The sequence below is a fragment of the Xyrauchen texanus genome, chromosome 21 (assembly GCF_025860055.1).
Source record: "Xyrauchen texanus isolate HMW12.3.18 chromosome 21, RBS_HiC_50CHRs, whole genome shotgun sequence".
Taxonomy (NCBI): domain Eukaryota; kingdom Metazoa; phylum Chordata; class Actinopteri; order Cypriniformes; family Catostomidae; genus Xyrauchen; species Xyrauchen texanus.
Genome location: NC_068296.1, coordinates 3,102,477 through 3,128,504, shown reverse-complemented (window position 1 = coordinate 3,128,504; position 26,028 = coordinate 3,102,477). Strand labels below are relative to the sequence as shown.

General features: G+C 40.2%; 2 protein-coding genes across 2 annotated transcripts in view; both read left to right on the top strand.

The window, feature by feature from the left end:
- The first annotated feature begins 2,687 nt into the window (after positions 1-2,687).
- On the top strand, positions 2,688-15,288 carry chkb (choline kinase beta). Its single transcript, XM_052151848.1, has 11 exons — positions 2,688-3,331; positions 5,187-5,295; positions 5,488-5,601; positions 5,756-5,889; positions 6,379-6,483; positions 10,178-10,236; positions 10,485-10,569; positions 10,654-10,762; positions 11,306-11,400; positions 11,512-11,593; positions 13,903-15,288. The coding sequence occupies exons 1-11, from the start codon at positions 2,937-2,939 to the stop codon at positions 13,957-13,959; spliced, it is 1,344 nt and encodes a 447-aa protein (XP_052007808.1). The 5' UTR covers positions 2,688-2,936; the 3' UTR covers positions 13,960-15,288.
- Positions 15,289-20,313: 5,025 nt separating this feature from the next.
- The window catches only part of LOC127661227 (carnitine O-palmitoyltransferase 1, liver isoform-like), a 22,580-nt gene continuing 16,865 nt past the window's right edge, over positions 20,314-26,028 (top strand). Inside the window, exons 1-3 of the mRNA XM_052151843.1 lie at positions 20,314-20,598; positions 22,952-23,113; positions 25,274-25,413. Of these exons, the coding sequence (XP_052007803.1) occupies positions 22,973-23,113; positions 25,274-25,413 (281 nt within the window). The 5' untranslated portion in view covers positions 20,314-20,598; positions 22,952-22,972. The remainder of the gene's footprint in view (positions 20,599-22,951; positions 23,114-25,273; positions 25,414-26,028) is intronic.

The following is a 26,028-nucleotide window of genomic DNA, read 5'->3' as shown; positions in this document are numbered from 1 at the left end:
GCCTACTCATAAATTGAAAAACCCCATTATAAAAACCCAAAGGAAACTTTTGAGGGAACCCATTGCGTATTGCCAGTACTTTTTCTCTAAGGGTTTTGACTATTTATCTACATCATGGCATCTTACATCTTAGTGTGTGTTAATTCACAACATTCATCATTAAACCCTTTATAAACATGTATACACCCTCACATGACCGTGCCATGGTGCTCCGATTGTTTCAGATGGTAATACCACTGACGTGGACAGAACGGGGAATACAGGGGTGTAAGCCCCTTCCCCTTTTGTTCACAAATGTAAAGGTGCCCTTTTAAGCGGAGGTGCCTTTAAGAGCGTGGAGATTTAAGCGGAGGTGTCTTTACTGATATCACAGTCTGGGATATGTCAATGATTAGCAACAACATTGATTTTGATGCATTATTATTTTTTTATTTTTTGTAGAAATATACTCACACTCACGGTATTAGAGAACAAAAATGTCAGTGTCAAAAAACTGCTATAAAAATATTATATATTAATATTATTTTCCACTTTCAATGATTTTTTTAACCAACATCAGTCCATAACTACCAAATATTCATTCATTTTCAGGATTTTAACCCTTTAAATGCTATTTTATTTACATAATTCCACTGTTGATTTTTTACACACACGTGGAGTTATTTTGCAAAATAAAGTTTTAATTATTCTCCACTCCACAAGTGCTGCTGGATTTGCTTTTCAGTTTTACTCTTCTTTCTTTTTCCAAGCACCTTGTTGGTTTTGTGAAGTTGTGCCAGAATAACTCTACACATTTTTTACACACACTCAAATTTCTCAGTACACACAGACACACACACACACATTTCTCAGTAGACACGTACAAAACACACTCTGACATCCATACCAATACACCAACACAATTTTAGCTGCATCATTTATTAAATTGTCCTACAGTGCTCTATAATACAGCAAACAGAAAATAGGGGGAAAGCTTGTATTTGCTCCATAGGCTAAACATGAGGAAAAATGGCACCATGAATAAACATTGGAAAATATTACAAATTAAAATTTTGAAGCCAGGGTTCTGGAATGAAAGCATAATATCATTTTGGCACTGGATCAAATATTGCCATTTGAATGGGTTTCAATGGGGACATTTTTTCCCCTGAAGTTCCTGAGTGTAACCAAGTGCTGTTCATAGACTTCATTTCAGCATTCAACACAATCGTTCCTCGGCACCTGATTGGAAAGCTGAACCTGCTGGGCCTGGACACTTCCCTCTGCAACTGGATCCTGGACTTCCTGACTGGGAGACCTCAGTCAGTCCGGATCGGAAGCAGCATCTCCACCACCACCACACTGAGCACTGGGGCCCCCCAGGGCTGTGTGCTCAGTCCACTGCTGACTCACGACTGTGCAGCAATGCACAATTCGAATTACAACATCAAGTTCGCCGATAAGTGTAGAGCCAACAACCTGTCCCCGAATGTGGACAAAACAAAAGATATGGTTGTTGACTTTAGGAGAGCACAGGGTGACCGCTCTCCGCTGAACATCGACGGCTCCTCTGTGGAGATCGTCAAGAGCACCAGATTCCTTGCTGTTCACCTGGCGGAGAACCTCATCTGGTCCCTCAACGCCAGCTCTATTACCAAGAAAGCCCAGCAGCGTCTCTACTTTCTTCAAAGGCCGAGGAAAGCACATCTCCCACCCCCCATCCTCACTACATTCCATAGAGGGACTATTGAGAGCATCCTGAGCAGCTGCATCACTGCCTGGTTTGGGACTTGCACCGTTTCGGACAGCAAGACCCTGCGGAGGATCCCACACATCCCTCACACAAACCCTGGCCCTCACGGCCAGACTGTGTAACAGTTTCTTCACCCAAACATCAGACTCCTCAATACTCAGAGACTGGACTGACACACCCACACACATACAACTGAGCACCATCCGACTCCCTTTGCCATTTTTCGACATTTCTGTATTATCTACCTGAATTTGTGGCATCTATTGTATTCATAAAAATACTGTATTTATTTTCTTGTCACTTTCTAACTGGCTGCTACCCCAATAAATGCTATGTCCATATATGGTATAAGCTTATCTGCTGAATACTGTCATAGTATATTATGTTTACACTCACTGCCTTTTCTGCTATATTGCTATATCTTTTGCACAGCCTGTTTTATCTGAATCTTTCACACTAGAACGGTGTTGCCGCTGCACCCTCTTAAAGTGCCCATTTTCCTGTTTTAAGCATTATTATACCGTCTTGTAGCCTACTGTTTGCACACGTGCACTTTATGGAGTAATGGACCATGGACCTGTAGGAATGTTGTACTGCACTAGGTGCATATGGTTGAAATGACAATAAAAAGCCACTTGACTTGACTTATAGATAAGAAACTGAGGTTGAAATATCAAAATCCCCCCAAAAATACACACCTTTAGCAAAATGTATGCCGTTTGCATTAACACAGCCAAAAAAGGTCGAAAAAACTCAAATCAAAAAGACGAAAATGTCCCGAAGGTCGCACAAGTGTTAAACAGAAAATATCTACAGTTGAACGACTATATTTCCCATAAATCCGTGCGCGTCAGAACGGACCAATCAGCGCTTAGAGTTTAAGGGGGCGGTACCCCATGCCTCTGTAACCGAACCTTTTTGGTTGGAAAGTACGTCAGTCATTTAAAACCTATCTGCGATGCCATTACATCCCTAACGGTCAGTTCGCAACTAGGAAGTAGCGAGAGTTGAAGAACGAACAATGTGTGAATAACAGCCAGTACAGTTTGTTAATACGCGCACGTATCAACCGTATCAGTTAAGGAAATATCATGTGAAAATATCCGTCGGGTTTTGTCATCTTTAATCCAACGTAAACGTTGTTCTGAGTATTTCATTGTGCGCTCGCGATACTCATTCACGTGTGTTTAATCACGCATATTTAATGCATCTGCTGTGCCGTCTCTTTAATTGTAGCGGTTCGGCTTCGGTTTTCTCACTGTCTTTAAGGAGCATTGGGTTTCTGGCGCGAAACATCATGCATTCAGGTCAGAAAAATAAATGCATGAGTGATGTAGCCGATGATGTAGGTAGATGCGGGAAGAGTGACAAATCTGGTTGCACCGACTCACTACTGGTGGCCGAAGAGAGACGCCCGAGATCGGCCAGTCCACGCGGCGCAAACGGGGATGAAGACTCGGAAGCGGAGTCCCATCAGGACGGGCGGACCGTGGATGTGGACCCGGATACAAGGAGGAGGGCGTTCAACTGGTGCCGTGACTTTCTGTCCGGGTCATGGAGGACTATATCAGAACATGACTTTGAAATCACAATAGTCAGGTGAGACTGCCTATAAATAATGTTTAAGAAGTCTTAAGATGTCTAAGCCAGGGGCATATTTTCTGAAGGGTTAGGGGGGAGTTAACCCCCAATTTTCAAGCTAAATCCACACCGTTGACCTCTTAACAAAAGTTAGATCTGTTGTTTACAGTTATGATACTATTGCTATTTATTTTAAATTGCACTACAGTGCAAATAATAGGGATCTTGTTATGAACAATACTTAAAGCTTGGGATGCATCGATTTATCGGCCAAATTAAAACCATTATAAGCATGAAAACGCCGATATGAACAACCGATGGTTGATTTATAATGAATTAGTAACACACTTTGTAAAATCTTTGCATTTAAAGGCACAAACCAAAATTAATAATAGCCACAATATGTAGAAGGGTTGGCAAACACACTTCTTGTCAGTGCAAACATTTACAAAATAACCTTTTTTCATATCAATCATCCTGTTATCTTATTTAGTAATTTTGTTTGTCTTTTTAACCTTATATTTATTTTTCATTGTGGCGCTCCTTAAAATTGTTGGCCTGTTATGTGTTCAACACATCCAATCCACGTTCAATGGAAATTATTTATTGTTATGGTGCGTTCACATACAAAGCAAAGTAAATTTGTTCACTTTGTTCAAATTTGCGTTTAAACTCGCGTTCGCGCAAGTATTCCCCCGTTCTCTTCCGGAAAAGGTCAGGAGGCGGGGCTTCTACGATATGGTTCATAGTAAAGTACAACCAATAGCTGGAATCAAGTAGACCCGCATATTTCCAGAACTTACCAGGTAGTCCAACTTCCTCGCTCACTTTCCTCCAAGCGATGTCTTTATTCGTCCGGTCTCTGTACACGTATGATGTGTCATACAAGTATGGGTGCCCACACACCGCTACAACCATTTATTCAACCATTTATCCAGATTTCTTCTGCTACTACGTCAGTGACATCCGGACAATCTCGAAGCTGATAGGCTTTCGCGACACTGCACGAATTAATCGATTTTGTGTGTTCGAGTCGCGCCATTCGCGTCTATTCGCATCTTTGCATTGACTTTGAATGTAGCCGCGTGAAACGCTCGCTTCACGTTGTATGTGAATGCACCTTTAGAACAGTGAAAAGCCTTTGTTATTATCTTTTAAAAATGTACAAATACATACAAAGTAAAACAGTGATCTGATGACAAAATAAGGTCAGTGGCAAAATATCGGTATCGCCCAATCAGTATTGGGGATTTTCATATAGGTGCATCTCTACTCATACATATAATGCCATAAAATGGCTAGAGATTGGTATAAACCCCAAAGCTCCTTTACGTGGACTGAAATGTACAATATCAAATAACAGAGCTGAATCAGTGAGGACTTGATGGCATTTCAAAGTTACTGAAAGCAATGGAATTTGTCGGTGTAGTGGTCGACCGATATTGGTTTTACAATGACCGATACTGATATCTGGAGAACACGATGGCCGATATAAATGCAGATACATATAATACAGTTATTTACAATATTTATACAGTACAGAATACTGCCATATATACTCACATTTGCTTAATCTCGAAAAGAAAAGTGTTGACTATCCATTGACAAATCAATTGGTAGATTTTGAACAGAAACAAGGGAAAGTTAAAACTGTTAATCGCCCAAACGAAACCAGTTGTCATTGAAAAATGGCCAAATTGCGGCCGATTAATCGGTCTGGCCGATATATCAGTCTATCGCTAGTTGTATGATCAGAATTGTATACATCTCTGTAATTAGCTGAGGAGAAATCCTACTTATTCTTTGTTAGATTATAGTTCTTTGTTTTCTGCTAGGCTAAACGCCTACTTTTGACCTTTGTTTATGTCTACAGTGGAGGCCTCAGTAACCTGCTGTACATGTGTAGGTTGCCCGACAATGTTCAACCCACCGGGGCCGAACCTCGAAGAGTTCTGCTCCGGATCTATGGCGCCATTCTTCAGGTTGGTCACCCTGAAACATAGAGATGCACCTTGTAAATGAATTAGGCCAACATCATGGAAAAACTCTATTGCAAAACCAAACTGATAAGACTTGATATCTTTATTAGAACTCAATCTTGTCTGCTGACTAATGTCGGAGAGACCTTTTGTCACAATTAGATATCTGATGTCTATGTATCTTGGCCCACACAGGGAGTAGATTCTCTTGTTTTGGAAAGTGTGATGTTTGCCATTTTAGCGGAGAGACAGTTGGGCCCGCGTCTCTATGGCATTTTCCCAGAGGGTCGTCTGGAGCAGTACTTGCCCGTGAGCCTTGCACGAAACCAGACACTACATGCATGTTGTAAAATCAACCTTTTAAATGTACACTTCACAAAGAAGTCGTGCTTCACACATTAAACACAAAATGTTTCCACACAAGCAAAGTTTGATCAATGTCACATCTTTTTCTCTTCCGCAGAGTGATCGCTTGTGTACAGAGCAGTTGGGGTATCCCGAAATCTCAGCTGAAATAGCTAGTAAGATGGCACGTTTCCACGCCATGGAGATGCCATTCAACAAAGAACCCAAATGGTTGTTTGAAACCATTGATCGGTAAAAGCCTTGCACTGTTAATGCCCTTAAAAGCCCTTCAGCTATGGCAACTCGTACCACCTTAATCCTATACATCCTTTTGTTTTTCTTAAAATACTTTCTCCTATCCTTTCCTCATATGCACCTATCAAAACAATGCTTTGAGAATCTCAACCAGTCTGACATTGAAACATTGGATTATCCAGTGGTGTGAGTTTGGGGCGGGACTGTCTTATTTACATTTACATGTATGCATTTGGCAGACGCTTTTACCCAGAGCGACTTGCAGTGCACTTATTACAGGGACAATCCCCCCGGAGCAACCTGGAGTTAAGTGCCTTGCTCAAGGACACAATGGTGGTGGCTGTGGTGATCGAACCAGCAACCTTCTGATTACCAGTTCAGTGCTTTAGCCCACTACGCCACCACCATTCATCTTATCAGTTTGTTGTGAATGTTTATATTGGCATCAGTGTTGAAATGACCATGTTTGTGTGCCATTCTGAACAGGTACATGAAGCAAGTTATGACGATAACATTTGTGCGAGAAGCTCACATCAAAAAATTCAAAAAACTGATGAAGTATGATCTTCCTGCGGAACTGGAAAGTCTGAGGTGAGTGTGCGAGGGTGATAACGTTAGATAAGAGGCGAGATGGTTGATTGAAAACATGTTGCCAAACTTGAACATTCAGATAATAGCGATTTGATGGACCACAGACATGCAGTAGTTTGTCAATGATCAACTAAAAGGTCATCTAGCATGGCAGAGGCTTCGGACATGTACACAAGGAGTATAAAATGTTAATGCAATTGCAAACATGGTGTGTTTATAACGATGGCAGGCTTATGACATCAGTTTCTCTCCATATGGTCTTGCCATCTGTTTTGCTGGCAGTGTAAGGTCAGCTCAAGGTCATCCACTGCATGGCTGTTTTATTTGTTTTTATGCAAGTGTGTTTCTGTAGCTCAGCTGGTAGAGCATGACGCTAGCAATGCCAAGATTATGGGTTCGATTCCCAGGGAACACACTTACTGAAAAAAATGTATAAACTAAACTGATGTAAGTTGCTTTGGATAAGTGACTGCATAAATGTGTGTGTGTGTATGATGAAACCTGCAGTGGGCCACTCGCACAGGGCACGTTCTTGTGTTAAATACAGGAATATTTGGAGCAGGGATGTCAAAAGTACCGGTACTTCAGTACCAAGTAAATACTCAAATAAAAAAGATGTAATGATACCGGTGTTTATGTAGTACCGGTAGCCGTGCACAATTAATCAAATACAAATCGTGATATGTCCTAGTATAAAAATTAAACTGCAAAAAATAAATATACTGTCTGCATGTGCTTGGCGCTTTACAGTGACCATCTTTAATGCACTTAAGAAAACTGTTTATTTCAGGGTTTTTGCTGAAATCGGTGTTCTGAAACTTCATGTAAACGAGAACGCCGCTATGTAAAAGATTAAGAGAATGTGGTTTAACATGTCCAGGTTTCTCCCGGAGAACGCAGCTTATCTTAAACACATCCGCTGCGTTCTAACATGTTTTTGAGGTGGGCACATGTGCATGGAACAGACCGAAGAACAAACGTCATAGAATGGAGCCTAACATGTCCACACCGGAAAGATTTCAAAATTTCTGGGAGTACAGCAGGAAAAGCAGATATACTATAAACTATACCCATTTAGACACACCGATGTACAATATCGACGGTCCCTCACGTTTGCGTATATACGCTCGTACAGTGAGGGAATCCCAGAGTTTTACATGAGAGGGAAACCCCACTATTGCAGCGCAATTCTGCTGCCTATCGCAATGGAAAGTTACGGAAAAAAATGGCAACATCTCTGGAATATCTGGAAATAAAGCTAAGCAATGGAGAGTGAAAATAGTGATACCAATTGGATACCATGTTTGTTATTTACACAAGCGTCTGGGGGACATTATGCTGCTGTGGAGAAACTTGCTTACTGACCTAGCTGCATGTATGCACGATAAGGATTACACCGCTTATACAGTGTATGTAAACAGGAACGCTGCTTTCTCGCAATGACCCGCTTTCTGGTGTCAAGCTCAGATGCTAAAATCACGTCATTAAGAGCATTGTGCGCTTTGCCTGTTGTAATAGGCAAGTGCTTCCCAATCTGGGGTACGCATACCCCTGGGGGTACGTGAAGGGGACAATGGGGGTACGCGAATACAATTCTGATATTTACCGTTTTTCAATTTCATCACCATCTAAAATAATATTCAAACCCAGTTCATGTATTTCTCACTGGCAACAATTATTTTGTGTGCCCTCTAGTGTAGAACCCCCAAAATGTTTGTCATAAAGGTCAGATAAATATGCAATTAAATAACCCTATCTTTTGCAGTTAAATGCATCTACTCGTGTCGTGCGTCACACAAGTATCTTTTTCACTAGCCCAGCGCTAGGTGACGTAGCTTTAGTGATGGCAAGTAAAATACTTCACTGTTTTACCAGACTCGCACATGTCAGTCGTCCATGATTTTAGTTTTTGTATTTTTATTTTGTTTTACAGTTTAATATGTCATTTGTATTTAAGGTTAGATGCATTCGTTCAAAAGCTTTGATGACAGGTGTTTCAGACATTTAGCGCCACCGAATAAATTTCCACATTCACAAACAGTCATTTTCACTCACATTTGCTCGCACGCTAGAGACCTGTCTTTACATTGTTGCATGATGTTTTTTCAGCAAATGAGCTGACCGCGCGGTTGCACCGATACTTGCCCTCAATGCTCGAATTCGGCCGGCAATGCCGTACCTGTAGTGACGCGCAATTCCTGGTACCGAACGCTATTCTTGCATACCGCGATGAGGGGAGAGTTTTCAGATTATGCAATTATACCATATCTAGCATTCCCATCTCAATCGGTTAGCCATTTATTCACTATGTATATGATTAATATAACTTGTACAAATATAACATGTTTAATATAAAGGACTTGTTTTACAAAGATAATTGTGTTAAACAGACATTTTCAAATGACCTTGTGTGAATTTTATCTATGCGTTAGAGAGGGGGTATGCGAAAGGATGTTGAATGTTTGTTGGGGTACGCCACTGTAAAAAGTTTGGGAACCACGGTGATAGACGACAGAACAGAGCACTTATTCACTGTGAAGTGTGTAGTGCCTGCAGACTGTGTTTATATAGTTACATTGCAGCATTTTGCACTTTAATAATCACACTGGGCTATTTAAACAACTGCTTATCCGGAGGTGTGAAGCTTCCATCAAAAACGCACACAAAAAAAAAACAGAAAACATTCATGTCAAAATAAAAGTCCCATTCAACTCAAGACAGAAATATTTTAATACTGTATAGTAAACGGTAATATTCACTAAAATGCATATTATTATTAATAATAATAATAATAATAAGTGTTTAAGCAATGTTTCACAAGCTAGAGTAGAGTTGTACTGAATAAAAGTTTTTCTCAATGTTTTCATTTATTTATGCTATGAGAATCGTAACATTAAATCATATGTTAAAAAGCAATTGATCCTATTTTTATTTTAGTTGTATGGATTAATTTGATTAGACACCATTTTGATGCTGAAGTTGAAATGAACTTCAAAACATTGATTTTAGAAAAAAATTCTTACTTGGAAAAACAACACATCAATCTTTACTTAATTGAAAAACAATTGAACATAGTTCTTTTAATTGATTATTTACTTTAATACATTTAAGTCTTGTGGCTTTACCTTTGAAGTAGTGTGTATTTTAGCATTCACTTCCCTTGCAAATGTCGTGCTGTAACAACTATTTTAAATTTGCATTTATTTGGTGGGGTGACTACATGACTTGCATAATGATGATTAAGTGATAAGCAAAATTATGCATGCTCTCAATTAGCATTAATGTAATGAACCTAAAACATTCCTTAAACAGACAGGGCTCATGGTGCAAGATGCTGAAAAAAAGAGTAAGACGTAGTGGCCCGTTCAAAGACATCCATCTAGTGCATGTTTGTTTTACATAGAAAAACAAATAGAAAGCAGCACAAGAATGTAAGCAAGAACATGTCCTCTGTGAACGGCCCCCATTAGGCACATTTGCAGGAAGCTGTATTCTGTGCATACTCGCCCCACATAGTCAATCACACACACACCTACTGTGACCATGCAACTTTTCTCTGAATAGAGCCTCTGTGTGTCTTTCAGCCCAGTGCATCTCATTTTGTTCAATGCCGTTTTTGAAACCACGAAAACAAGTTTTTTAAAATCAGGTGCACAGAAGAAATGTCTAATCATGTTCTGTCTGTCTGTCTCAGGTCACTGCTTACTTCAACTCCCTCTCCAGTTGTGTTCTGCCATAATGATGTCCAGGAAGGTAGAATATCCCTCTTTTACCCACACAAACACACACTCGTGTCATGCCAGTTCTTTGCACCTTTGGTGATCTGATACAGGCCTGCTAGTCTCTGTTGTTTTGTACCCTTATGTAAGAGATATGCCCTTTCACCTACTAAATCATACTTTACATTTGACTGTGTCTGAATAATCAAGATGCAATCAGTAATTCTGTTATTCTTTCTAATGGTCTAGATCAAAGTTTACCATCTACATTTTGTTCTTTAGGAAATATCCTCATGTTGAATGGCAGGGAAAATTCATCTGACAAACTAATGCTCATCGACTTTGAATACAGCAGCTATAACTACAGGTGAATTATAGTTCTAGTTTATGATTGCATGTAACTCGGGTGATGGAAATGGATATTCTGAATTATGATGTGCTCTGGTTGCAGAGGCTTTGACTTCGGGAATCATTTCTGTGAATGGATATATGACTACACATATGATCAATGGCCCTTCTATAAGGCAAAAGTGGAAGATTACCCCAACAGACAACAGCAAGTGAGGCACAACCTTCCTGCACTGTATGCATGTGATATGCATGTCACTTTATCATGCATATCCTTATTTTTGCAAAGGTTAATATGTTACAGAATGAACCAGAGAAGTATGATATGTATAAGGCATCTCGGTACTCATTTTTAGCATGTTAATACAGACACATCAAGGCAAGTTGTATTTGGTTTTAACGTACATGCTTACATGATCCATTTATTTGTGAGAAGTCATTTGTGTTGGTTATGTAGTTGGTTATATTCACAGAGGACACTTATGGCCACCAAGTGGAGAGTTGTGGAACTGACGTCATTACAATTGTGTCAAAGGTTAACTGATGCAATGTCAATATTAACAAGCATAAAATCATTAGAAATGAGTGACATTGTTTCCTGGAGCAGGGGACTTGTAACAGTACACTACATCAATCCTTTTCAAATAACTAATAGTGTGTTTTAAATATGTTGAGCCGTGCATCAAAATTGGAAAAGGTCTTGGAAGTAATATTGAGAGTGTATTATTTCACAATAGTCTCTTCTGCTGTTTCAGTTGCATTTTATCAGACACTATATGGCAGAGCGAGGGGGCACTGTGCATGAGGACCAAGCCAGAGTAGAAGAGGAGATGATCATCGAGGGAAACCGGTACGTTTGACATGTACTACTACAACATGAAACATGTCCCGCTGTGTGATGAGCTGTCACTTGTGCCCACTAACCTCTCTGTGTTCAAAACTGTCAATCAAACACAAACAGGTTTGCCCTTGCGTCTCACTTCCTCTGGGGTCTGTGGTCCATTATCCAAGCCAAGATCTCCAAAATCGAGTTTGGATACATGGTAAATTCTAATATTGTATTTCAACATATACGGGTGTTTCTTCTACTTCGGGAACTTTTGTGTTCTAGGGGTTGATTATTATTAAAACAAACATGTCACATTTTATCTTTTGGTTTTATAAAGGTCACATTAAAACGGAGTTTTTAGCAGGCCGTCATCATTGGTTTTTAGTGCTTTTTAAATGTCCTTTATGCATAGATTTGAGTGTTTTAGTCCCAGATCTAGACTTTCAATATTAGACTATGAAAATCCATTATAAAAATACAAATTATGACATGTTTAAAACTATGGTCATCTAAACAAAGACCGAAATAAACAAACGAGCAATTTTAATATTTATTGTGAGAAAAAAATATCAAGTCTTTTTAAAAATGTCGACTGTCCCACAGGTGTGGCGTCATTTCCACCACACCAAACAAATTTGCCCCTAATAATGTTTTTTTCAAAAGTTGAATTGTGTATTTTTAACCAAATTAAATACAACATTTAGTTTTGTTTACATATTTATTTAGTTAAAAATTACTCTATTCATTTTGATGGATTTTTGTTTTGAAATTTACGTAAATCTTAAAATTATTTTGTTGAGTGTGCTTGTTAACCTAGTGGACAAAAGAGCACGCTTGAGATGAAATATGAGACAATACAAAGAGAAATCAAGGACAATATCACTTGTGAGCAGGGACTAAAAACAGCACAAGGAACGAGTGGTGGTGGCGTAGTGGGCTAAAGCACTGAACTGGTAATCAGAAGGTTGCTGGTTCGATCCCCACAGCCATTTACATTTATGCATTTGGCAGACGCTTTTATCCAAAGTGACTTACAGAGCCCTTATTACAGGGACAATCCCTCCCGGAACAACCTGGAGTTAAGTGCCTTGCTCAAGGACACAATGGTGGTGGCCATGGGGTTCGAACCAGCGACCTTCTAATTAACAGCCCTGTGCTTTAGCCACACAGCCACCATTGTGTCCTTGAGTAAGGCACTTAAGTCCAGGTTGCTCCGGGGGGATTGTCCCTGTAATAAGTGCACTGTATAAAAGCATCTAAATGCATAAATGGAAATGAACGCAGAGCGTAACCAAAAACAGAGTGATTTTCAATTGTTCTGGTGTGAAAACTATATTTTTATGTTCTGAAAACCAGTTATAACCGGCTAATTATATATATTTGTTTTTCTTTGAAAAAACAAACGTTAGGTAAATATATCACAGTATATTTTTGGAAATACTGTAAAAAATGTAATACGTGCTTTGATCCTGAAGGACACCGCTGCCCGTTGTGAACGTCGTATTCTGTGAATGAAGACCTTTTTAACAACTATGTTTAATTACTACATACAGTGTACATGCACGGCTAATTCAGATACAAGGAAACATACTAAGAGGTCAATTTCTCAATTACGTTTCCAAGTCTTCAGTGAATTATTGTTAGATATGATGCATTGACTCAAAATCAGATCTGTAAATAAAAAATTATAATTTACAAAAAAGACTTTTGTGTAATTAACTGTATGCTTGTTATGATTTCTAAGCTGATAAATCCACCACACAGGAAAATATTTTATTGCTAATTTTGGCTATTCTTGGTGAATTATATTTGGATGGTCTGGAAAAAAAACTATGTAGCTTGTTTCTCTTGTGAGATCTGGCAACGCAGAGTACTGTCTCTTTAAAAAGGACGTTATTAACCATTCTTTTATTTCGTTATAACCGGTCTCCATTTGGAAAAGAGGCTGCAGAACTTCTGACCCGGAATTAAAAATATTTCTTTTTGTGAGCAGAATGTTTTAACTGGGCGCCAAATTATGCAAGAAAAAGTGTGAAAATATTATTTAATTGTGTATTTATGATGAAACTATGAAATAAGCCTTTGCAAGACAAAGGAGTCTTACTGTATATATTTTAAAAACGTCAGACATGTCATTTCCATCAGCGTTATTTCCACAACACAGACTCTGAGATGTGCTGGGAATGACACTGTGGTGGGAATTGTGATGAATTACAAATCTCCTTTTTTATGCATGTACACACACTGTTGGACAACTTTACTAACTAGATGTCCACAGTGCTAAAAGTCCCCAAAGTTGAAGTAACACCCATATAAACTGTGTCATAGTTGCAGTACATGTTGGTAAATCTCTCTGTATACTACACTTCACTAACTTCATATGCACTACTTATTGAGTAGTGTATATACAGTATATTATAGTGCACTACAATATGCAATAGTGAACTAGTAAGTGATATTTATTAACGCATGAATAATCTGAATACGTCAGTGATACTCTCTTGTGTTTCTATATGTCTGCAGGACTATGCAATGCACAGATTTGACACGTACTTCAAACAGAAGAAGCTCTTTTCCTGAATTCTTTCCTGCTCTTAAAGTGGATGCTTGATATAATCTTGTATCGCACTCATTACTGTATATTTGTCTTCTTTAATCATTCAAGAAAGGGCCCGGTAAAAAAGATAAAGCAAATGTAAAGAACATAACGGTTATGTTGGGTGAGCATCATTCATGAACAAAATAATAATTAAAACAGACAAAAATGGGAAGGTAAAAACATGTATGCTAAAGCTGCATGTTTTGATTGAATACTGAATACAGTTCATGTCTGATACTGATTAGTTGTGAAGAGCAAACCGTCAAAATAATTAGTATTTATTTATAATAATATAGATGCAATTTTGTGTGCAAATACTGTGTAAAACACAGTCCAGATGAAGTCTGCAGTCCTAGTTTCACATGCTGTCGAAGAACAGTATAGCATCTCTTCTTATATACTGTGAAGCATGCATTGCACATCTATTGATTAGAAGAATCTGTGCACACAGATCTCAAACTACATGGCTTCATTTTGACATGTCAAAGTATGTGATTTATTTGTGCACAGGTTCTAACGTGGATCAATATCCAAAATGCACGTGTATGCCACTTCTCATCACTTTAAGAGCAAAGGTGTTTTAGGAACTGCAATGGCGACGGGCTACTTTTCTTTTTTTTATTAATTGCTGAGCTAATGGTTGAAATAGTCTGTATATTTCCAACTAATTCTGGAAAATTGTGCATCCAACAACCTGGTGTTTCATATTTTAATGTATGCAAAACATGTTTTGTCCTATAACTAAGACTGAAACTCAAGTTCTTGCTTCTATAAACTGCTAAAGCGCTTTTATTTTTTTAACTGCTGTTTGTTTTATGCTCATCATTTGTTGTTGTCCAAAGCAGTTAAAACTGTCAGTTAAATTTTATTCAGTAAACCAAATGTGATATCCGTTGCATTATGAGTCCCCAATTGAAAAATGGCGACAAGCATGAAAGCACAAATGCTTGCTGGGCTTATACAAGGAGTTGGTGGGGACGGATCTTTGGCGCTTCATATAGTGGGAGTGTTTGAATGGTCAAGCTAATGGACATATTTAAATGAATGTATCTGGATATCATTTTCGCCATGTTGCATCTCTAAATTCAGGGGCAAAAGTGAGGGATCATTTGTATGTTGGGCTGGTCTGCCCATGCATCCATGTTGATATTGAATCTGTGATTCTTAAAATTGATTTGTTCTGCAATTGTACCATTAGAACCAATGTGTAGATTTCTACATATGAATCTGTGGCAAATGTGTGTTATACTGTACAACTCTAGTATACTGTTTTTGTTTGTTTATTCCTCCATCCATTAAAACTGCACATCCTGGCATTTGTGTGAATATTGTGTTTTACATATTAAACGTGCAATATGCAATAAAATGTGCAGCTAGCGCATCGTTTACATCGATTCTAAATCTCCGTAAATAGGAGAGATATTTTGGATTGAAAGTGTCATCAGAAAATATTTAAAATAAGATCAATGCACAATACACCTCTGGATATTTAGCAATGCAAGTGTGTTAATATTGGGGAGAGCAGGGCTAGTTGTCACATGTTTTACTCCTGGGAATATTTCTCCAAAGTTTGTTTCTTCATAGCTACATGCCATTTTGAATTTTGGCTACAAAAAAAAAAAAGCTATTGACCTTTTTCACCATTATTGCCCAGAAAAAAAGTTAATTAAATGCACATTGATATAGTAGCATGGCACACTATATGGGGACATTGGGAGTTCCACGGTGACACTATCAAAATAAAAATCTTCACCTGTATTAAATAGCCCATTACAGGCTTTTTGGGAACATTTTTAAAGTAAAGCAATTATGAGGCACTGATTGTTGAAACAATAATGGAAAAGGTAACACAATATATCAAGATGATATTTTGGCCTACAAATATTGTAAATGTGGGTGGCTGTGGCTCAGGTGGTAGAGCGGGTTGTCCACTAATTGCAGGGTTGGCGGTTCGATTCCCGTCCCATGTGTCTCCACATGCCGAAGTGTCCTTGGGCAAGACACTGAACCCCAAGTTGCTCCCAATGGCAGGCTAGCACCTTGCATGGCAGCTTTGAATACCGCTAACGTTAAAAAGGCTCTATATAAGTGCAGACCATTTACCATTATATAACAACTACAACTTACATTTATATAGCGCTTTTCTAGACACTCAAAGCGCTTTACATAGTATAGTATAGGGGAATCTCCTCAACCACCACCAGTGTGCAGCATCCACCTGGATGATGCAACGGCAGCCATAGTGCACCAGAACGCCCACCACACACCATTGGTGGAGAGGAGATGGTAGAGTGATGTAGCCAATTTAGGGATGGAGATTATTAGGAGGCCATGATAGATGGGGGCCAATGGGGGGAATTTGGCTAGGACACCAGGGTTAAACCCCTACTCTTTACGAGAAAGTGCCCTAGGGATTTTTTTTTTTAATGACCACAGAGAGTCATGACCTCGATTTAACATCCCATCCGAAAGACAGTGCTTTTTTACAGTATAGTGTCCCCGTCACTATACTGGGGCATTAGGACCCACATAGATCGTAGGGTGAGCACCCCCTGCTGGCCTCCCTAATACCACTTCCAGCAGCAACCATGGTTTTCCCCAAGAGGTCTCCCATCCAGGTACTGGCCAGGCTCAACCCTGCTTAGCTTTAGTGGCAACCAGGCAGTAGCTGCAGGGTGATATGGCAGCAGAATAAATATAAATGTGACAACATGCCCCGACCTAACATTTATGACAAATACCTATGTCCTAAGAACACATTTAAAACATGTACACCAGTGAGTTGTGATTATGTTTTCTGTCTACACCCCGCATACAGTTTCTAGCTTGTCAAAGTTGGTCATTAAGCTGGTTTCGGTGGCTTAGCTTGGAAGACCATCATGGGCTGCATTTCCCAAATGCATAGTAAGCTTAAATTGATGGTAGAGAGAATTGGCTTCTATGGTTTCTACAATCTGCTTACACTTACGATGCTTTTGGGACATGCAGCTCTGGTCAAGCTAGTTAGAGCTACCATGTTCCAAAAATCAACGTGACCACTTTCTGCGTTCAAATCCTCCTGCGAAGTTTGTATGTATGAGGTCGGGAGTCGTAAGTATATATAATGATTGGAACCAGGGCACCCTTCTACATAATGAAGTCTACATGTCAGTGATGGACAACTCTATTGTTAAACTGAACCTACATTTTCTTTCTATCTCTACTGTTCCCTAATTTCCTGTGTCCACCTGCAATGAGAGTAGGATTCTTTTTCTCCTCAACTTCTGACTACTTGTTGCCTTTATCTTTTATGAATCTTCCAAGTTTTTTAACTTCAGCCTATAGAAATAAACATAAGTAATACAAAACTTTGATAGATATTTTCTCAAATATCTGCAAAAATTTAACAACTTGTCTTAAAAGTGCTGTAAATGTTTGTTTTTTGTTTGTTAAATGACATACAGAAAACCTGTAAACCCTAAAATTCCTAAATAACACTCTATCAACCACTTAGCAACCACTTTACAATGCCCTAGCAACCACTTTACAATCCACTAATATCATTCAGATCAGCTAAGCAACCACTGAGCAACATCCTAGCCACCACATAGCAACGCCCCAAAAAATCTTTAATAACACCTTATCAGATTTGGAACACATACATAAATCCTTCAGAACACTTTAACAACCACCCAGAACACATTAGTATCCACCCGTAACACACTAGCAACCACTAAGCAATGCCCTAGCATTCACCCGGAACATCTTAGCAACCACTTAGCAGCGCATTAAAAATAACTCAGAACACCATAGAAACCCTATAGCAATGCCCTAACAACCACCCAGAACCCCCTATCAATCACATAGCAACAGACTACAAATCCTTTAGAACACCTTAGCAACCACTTAGCAAAATCCTAGCAACCACATAGCAATGCAAAGAAATCTTTCAGAATATTTTTGCAACCACAAAAGTGGTTTAGAAACCACTTACCAATGCCCTAGCAACCACATAGCAACACACTAACAGCAAAATCCCTCAGAACACCTAGGAAATCCCATAGCAATGCTTAGCAACCATCCATTACCCCTAGCAATATCATAGCAACAGACTACAAATCCTTTAGAGCACATAGCAATGTACTAAAACTCCTTCAGAACACCTTAGTGACCACATAGCAACACCCTAGCAACCACCCAGAATAGCATAGGAACACACAAAATCCTTCAGAAAACTTTATCACTTAGCAAACACCCAGAACACCTTAGAATCCACTTACCAATGACCTAGAAACCACCCAGAATCCCCTAGCAACCACATTGCAATTCAATAACAATCCTTCAGATCGGCTAACCAACCACTTTGCAATGGCCAAGCAAACACCCAGCACACCCTAGCAATCACAAAGCAACAGACAGCAAATGATTCAGAACACCTTAGCAACCATTTAGCAACATCCTATCAACCATATAACAATGTACTAAAAATCCTTGAGAACACCTTAGCAACCACTTAACAACACGTTAGCAACCATCAATAACAGATTTGGAAATAAAAAAATCCTTCAGAACACTTTAATAACCACTTGGCAACCAACCAGAACACCTTAGCAACCACTTTCCAATGCCCTAGCAACTGCCAAGAACACCATAGCAACCACATGGCAACAGACTACAAATCCTTTGGAACACCTAAGCAACCACTAAGCAACATCCTAGCAACAACATAGCAATGCACTTAAAATCCTTCAGAACACCTTAGCAACCACATAGCAGCACCCAAGCAACCACCCAGACCAACATAGGAACACACTATAAATCTTTCAGACCATTAAGCAACCTCCCAGAACACCTTACCGACAACTTTCCAATGGCCTAGCAACCACCTATAACACCTTAGCAATCAAAAGCAACATACTACAAATTCTTCAGAACACCTTATCAACCACTTAGCAACATCCTAGCAACCACCCCCTAGAAACCACATAGCAATTCACCAAAAATCCTTCTGAACTCTTTAGCAAACATTTAGCAACACCGTAGCAACCACCCAGAACAGTTTTGGAACACACAAAATCATTCAGAACACATTAACAACCACTTAGTAACCACCCAGAAGACCTTAGCAACCACTTAGCAATGCCCTAGAAACCAACCAGAACACCCTAGCAACCTCATAGCAACACTACAAATTCTTTAGAGCACCTTAGCAACATCCTAGCAACCACATAGCAATGTACTAAACATCCTTCAGAGCACTTTAGCAACCACCCAGAACACCTTAGCAACCACTTACCAATACCCTAGAACTGCCCCTAGCAACCACATAGCAATGCACTAAAAATCCTTCAGAGCATTTTAGCAACCACCCAGAACACCTTAGCAACCACTTACCAATACCCTAGAACTGCCCCTAGCAACCACATAGCAATGCACTAAAAATCCTTCAGAGCACTATAGCAACCACCCAGAACACATTAGCAACCACTTAGTAACCACTCAGAAGACCTTAGCAACCACTTAGCAATGCCCTAGAAACCACCCAGAACACCCTAGCAACCACATAGCAACACTACAAATTCTTTAGAGCACCTTAGCAACATCCTAGCAACAACATAGCAATGCACTAAACATCCTTCAGAGCACTTTAGCAACCACCCAGAACACCTTAGCAACCACTTACCAATACCCTAGAACTGCCCCTAGCAACCACATACCAATGCACTAAAAATCCTTCAGAGCACTTTAGCAACCACCCAGAACACCTTAGCAACCACTTACCAATACCCTAGAACTGCCCCTAGCAACCACATACCAATGCACTAAAAATCCTTCAGAGCACTTTAGCAACCACCCAGAACACCTTAGCAACCACTTACCAATACCCTAGAACTGCCCCTAGCAACCACATAGCAATGCACTAAAAATCACCCCTACGTTGTGGTAGCGACTTTTAAATGGACAGACACCATACGAAACATAAATCTAGTTTTCTGCTATTGTTCATTGAGTTGGACAATATTCTGGATATGTATTATAAGCCTGCCTCACTTTCTGTCACCTGCCAACACCAACACGACTGAGATCTTTTACATAAAGACACAAGTCGCATTTCAAAGACATTATACAGAGTCACATCCGTACATGTACATAAAGTCTATCAGCCTTTTACAACTGTCCTCGGAAGGTTCTGGCATGCAGCCGTGGGATATTTCCAGCTGTAAAAATGTTGGCCTGTGTTTGATCATACAGTGTATACCGACTGTACAGCCACCAGTTTAACTGTGTGCCCTGAACATATCCAGTTACACACACACACACATAGAAACAGAGAGACAGAGAGAGAGAGAGGTTTTGAGTGCACTATACGACTGGGGCAGGTAATTTAGAGCATGAGGGAAGAAAGCAAAAGCTTACAGCAAAAAGCAACAAGCGAAAAAAGGGAGGGAGAGAAGGAGAACGTGTGTATAGAAGAGGACATAAACAGTGACTGAGTGACAGATTTCCTATAGGAGTGTTGAGGAGTCAACTGAAGGGCATAAGAGTTCTTCAGAAGAACAGTTCACTTCCAGAAAGGAGAATAAACTGGACCTTCTTAGCCACCGAGTTACACCAGCTTACCCACATCTTGCATATTAAAGGTATTGCACAGGGTTGGGAGGGTTACTTTTGAAATGTACTCCACTACAGATTACAGAATACATGCTGTAAAATGTCATTTCTAACGTATTCTGTTAGATTACTCAAGATCAGTAACGTATTCTTAATACTTTGGACTTTTTTTTAATGTAACTGTATTCTAATTACCAATGATTTAAATTGTAACTGTAGTGTAATACAGTTACTTATATTTTCTATTTATGTATTTCGTTAATCCCAACTGATTGTAATGTCATTATAAAGCTTATTAAGGTCTTTTAACGGCAATCATTCTGTTTGATAATGATTCATAATCAAGTTAATTATGTTTAGTTTGTATCATGGTGTGCATTGTAATGCTTGAGAAGATTTGTGAGGCCATACGTCTAATGTCACGTGTGTTTTGGCCAGTGTCACAGTGACACATAAGAGCACAGCGACTCTGTGCTACTATGTTATTTCTGACGGTTCAACTTTGCCCCAGTTCTTGTGCCTGCCGACATGGAAAAAGAAACATAAGCTTGAGAGTGTGCCATAGATGGACTCAGTAACTTGTGGGACGCAGTGATACATTTCCTTTATGGGTTCCTTAATATGTTTCTATGAGGTTTTTAAGCCGAGCGTAAACTGACTTCACATGACTTAAACGTGAACATTATAATATAATAACCTTCGATTTACGTATACAGGGAGCAGCATGGGGTTAAACAGCACAGTGTGAATGGATTTTAATAGTTCTCCAGTTCATAAATCAGGTTTCTACAAGTGACCCAAACAGGACACCACTCATGAAAGACATCCACTATTGATAACATGCCATAATTAACGCTGTAATATACTGTATATAATCCCAACAGAACATTTGGTTAAATTCTTGATCATAAATTTTGTTTTTTTACCAATTTGTCGATACTATTATCCAGTTGTTTTGCTCAAGGGCCCCTAGTGGGGTTTAAACCAGTGATGGACTGACCATCTGGAGCACCGGGACTTTTCACAGTGGACCGTTCGATTATTGGTCTGGTCAATCGCCCCACTCTTATTTATTTGGCACTGCCATTTACTGGTGTGCATGGAAAAAACAAATACTACAAAAGTATGACGAAACACCGCTACCTGATTAAACCGCACAGCGCGAGAGCAAAGCGGGACCGGCCCCCCAGCCAACGCATCTACTGGCCACAGACCAATAACCGGACCAGCCCTCCCGCACATGCATCTACTGGATGCAGACCAAAAGCCGAACCGGACCAGCCCTCCCGCACAATGCATCTACTGGATGCAGACCAAAAGCCGAACCGGACCAGCCCTCCCGCACAATGCATCTACTGGCCGCCGAACGAGACCAGCCCTCCTGCGCAACGCATCTAATGGCCGCAGACCAAAACCCAAACCGGACCAGCCCTCCCGCACAATGCATCTACTGGCCGCAGACCATGACCATCTACTGGCTCAGCCAACGCACCAGCCCGCAGCATGGCCAGCCCTCCTGCGTAACCATCTACTTGCTGCAGACCTAAAGCCGAACCGGACCAGCCCTCCCGCACAATGCATCTACTGGCCGCCAAGCAAGACCGGCCCTCCGGCGCAACCATCTACTGGCTGCAGACCTAAAGCCGAACCGGACCAGCCCTCCCGCACAATGCATCTACTGGCCGCCAAGTGAGACCAGCCTTCCTGCGTAACCATCTACTGGTTGCAGACCTAAAGCCGAACCGGACCAGCCCTCCAGCACAATGCATCTACTGGCCGCCAAGTGAGACCAGCCTTCCTGCGTAACCATCTACTGGTTGCAGACCTAAAGCCGAACCGGACCAGCCCTCCCGCACAATGCATCTAATGGCCGCCGAGCCAGACCGGCATATGGCTCTTGAAATCAGCCATATTTGAATCTCAATCTGAAGAGAATGAACAAGCTCCACAACATAAAACTAAATTTCAGGGGTTACACATAAAACACATCCAACACAATGCATCTGAATATATTAAACCTTTCATCTCAAGCACGACTGTTATCAAACAGTCATGGCATTTGAAATATTCATGAATGAAATGGTTTAATTACTGTTTTGCATCAGGTCCAAGTGTTTTTAACTGCTCCATCCTTCAATTATGTTTTTTGCTCTAAAGGCGGTCATAAATTAATGTACATACCTAGTGACGTAAGGTAATCGCGGATGTACAGAATGAGGCGTTTTTGCATCTTGGTTTCAATAAATGCTATTATATGAGTATAAATGAGTTATTTTTGAGTTCTGAAACTTACAGTATGTTTTTATAGTAGAAAGACCACTTATATGTCAAAATATCAAGGAAAATTTGAGCTCTTTAACATGATAAGTCTCCTTCAATCAGGACGTGCTTGAGGCCTGTATAATGGCGGAGGCTCATCAGGCAGTGGGCTTCCAGTTCACTGTCACACCTGATGGCATCGACCTGCAGCTGAGCCGTGAGGTGCTCAAACACATCTACCTGTCTGGAGTGACATCATGGAAGAAACGCGCCATACGCTTCAAGGTGAGTTTATAAATCATAGCTATTAATTTATTTAATCTATCTGTCTATCTATCTGTCTGTCTGTCGGTCGGTCGGTCTGTCTGTCTGTCTGTCTGTGTCTACCTATCTATCTACAGTGTCTGTCTGTCTATCTGTCTGTCTGTCTGTCTGTCTGTCTGTCCAGAATGTCTGTCAGTCTGTGTCTATCTATCTATCTATCTATCTATCTATCTATCTGTCTGTCTGTCTGTCTGTCTGTCTGTCTGTCTGTCTGTCTGTCTGTCGATCAATCTATCTGTCTACAGTGTCTGTCTGTCTATCTATCTATCTGTCTGTCTGTCTCTCTGTCTACAGTGTCTGTCTGTCTGTCGATCGATCTATCTGTCTACAGTGTCTGTTTATGTGTCTATCTATCTATCTACAGTGTCTGTCTGTCTGTCTGTCTGTCTATCTATCTATCTGTCTAGTGTCTGTTTGTCTGTCTGTCTATCTATCTACAGTGTCTGTCTATCTAACTGTCTGTGTCCATCTATCTACTCTGTCTGTCTGTGACTATCTATCTATCTACAGTGTCTGTCTGTCTGTGTCTATCTATCTGTCTGTCTGTCTGTCTGTCTGCCTGTCTGTCTACAGTGTCTGTCTGTGGCTATCTATCTATATATCTGTCTGTGTCTGTCTATCTGTCTGTCTGTTTGTCTGTCTCTCTGTCTACAGTGTCTGTCTGTCTGTCTGTCTGTCTCTCTGTCTACAGTGTCTGTCTGTCTGTCTGTCTGTCTGTCTCTCTGTCTACAGTGTCTGTCTGTCTGTCGATCAATCTATCTGTCTACAGTGTCTGTCTGTCTATCTATCTATCTGTCTGTCTGTCTCTCTCTGTCTACAGTGTCTGTCTGTCTGTCGATCGATCTATCTGTCTGTCTGTCTCTCTGTCTACAGTGTCTGTCTGTCTGTCTGTCGATCGATCTATCTGTCTAAAGTGTCTGTTTGTCTGTCTGTGTCTATCTATCTATCTACAGTGTCTGTCTGTCTGTCTGTCTGTCTGTCTATCTATCTATCTGTCTAGTGTCTGTTTGTCTGTCTGTCTGTCTATCTATCTACAGTGTCTGTCTATCTAACTATCTGTCTGTCTGTGTCCATCTATCTACTCTGTCTGTCTGTGACTATCTATCTATCTACAGTGTCTGTCTGTCTGTGTCTATCTATCTGTCTGTCTGTCTGTCTGCCTGTCTGTCTACAGTGTCTGTCTGTGGCTATCTATCTATATATCTGTCTGTGTCTGTCTATCTGTCTGTCTGTCTGTCTGTCTCTCTGTCTACAGTGTCTGTCTGTCTGTCGATCAATCTATCTGTCTACAGTGTCTGTCTGTCTATCTATCTATCTGTCTGTCTGTCTCTCTGTCTACAGTGTCTGTCTGTCTGTCTCTCTGTCTACAGTGTCTGTCTGTCTGTCGATCGATCTATCTGTCTACAGTGTCTGTTTGTCTGTCTGTGTCTATCTATCTATCTAGAGTGTCTGTCTGTCTGTCTATCTATCTATCTGTCTAGTGTCTGTTTGTCTGTCTGTCTATCTAACTACAGTGTCTGTCTATCTAACTATCTGTCTGTCTGTGTCCATCTATCTACTCTGTCTGTCTGTGACTATCTATCTATCTACAGTGTCTGTCTGTCTGTGTCTATCTATCTGTCTGTCTGTCTGCCTGTCTGTCTACAGTGTCTGTCTGTGGCTATCTATCTATATATCTGTCTGTCTGTGTCTGTCTATCTGTCTGTCTGTTTACAGTGTCTGTCTATCTATCTGTCTGTCTGTCTGTCTGTCTGTTTACAGTGTCTGTCTGTCTGTGTCTATCTATCTATCTGTCTGTCTTTCTGTCTGTGTGTCTATCTTTCTATCTATCTGTCTGTCTTTCTATCTATCTCTCTGTCTGTCTGTCTATCTATCTATCTGTCTATCTGTCTTTCTGTCTGTCTGTGTGTGTGTCTATCTATCTATCTATCTACAGTGTCTGTCTATCTGTCTGTCTGTCTGTTTACAGTGTCTGTCTATCTATCTGTCTGTCTGTGTCTATCTGTCTGTCTGTCTGTGTCTATCTATCTACGTGTCTGTCTGACACTAAGATAATAACATGGTGTTTGGTGTAGTGAACTGTAGTTTACTCATGATTGTATTTGGTTTTGTCTTGAGTAGAACAGTGTCCTCACAGGCGTATACCCCGCCAGCCCCTCCAGTTGGTTAATCGTAGTTATCGCGATAATGAGCACCATGTATGCCAGGATAGATCCGTCCATGGGCATGATTGACAGAATCAAGACATCTCTACCAGTGAGGTAACTTAGTAACAGATTCATGGAAACTTATTTTTATAACACATTTACAACTGTGGTTACATGGAAACGCAGGTGTGTCAATGAAAGCCAGTGTCATGCATGACTGAAACTGCTTAGAAACATTGAGTCCTAAACAAAGACTTGCTCTATTTATCCTATTGAAATATACATCATTAACTTCTTGAAAATATATGATTTTAAATTAAAATGCTTTAAATATTTATTTATTTTTTTCACATCAATCTACACTCCATACCTCATAATGACTGAGTTTGGATAACTTGGCTAATGTATTAAAAACAAAAAACTGAAATATCACATTGGAATAAGTATTCAGACCCTTACCTCAGTACATAGTTGAAGCACCTTTGGCAGCGATTACAGGGGTAATGAGGGGTGCCTGGTTTCCTCCAGACATGACCCTTAGAAATGAGGCCAAACAGTTCAATCTTAATTTCATCAGCCCAGAGAAACTTGAGTCTTCAGATGCTGTTTTTGTGTCTTAAACTGAGGAGAGGCTTCCGTCTGGCCACTCTGCCATAAAGCCCAGATCATTGAAGTGTTGCAATGATGGTCGTCCTTCTGCAAGTTTCTCCCGTCTCCACACGTGATCTC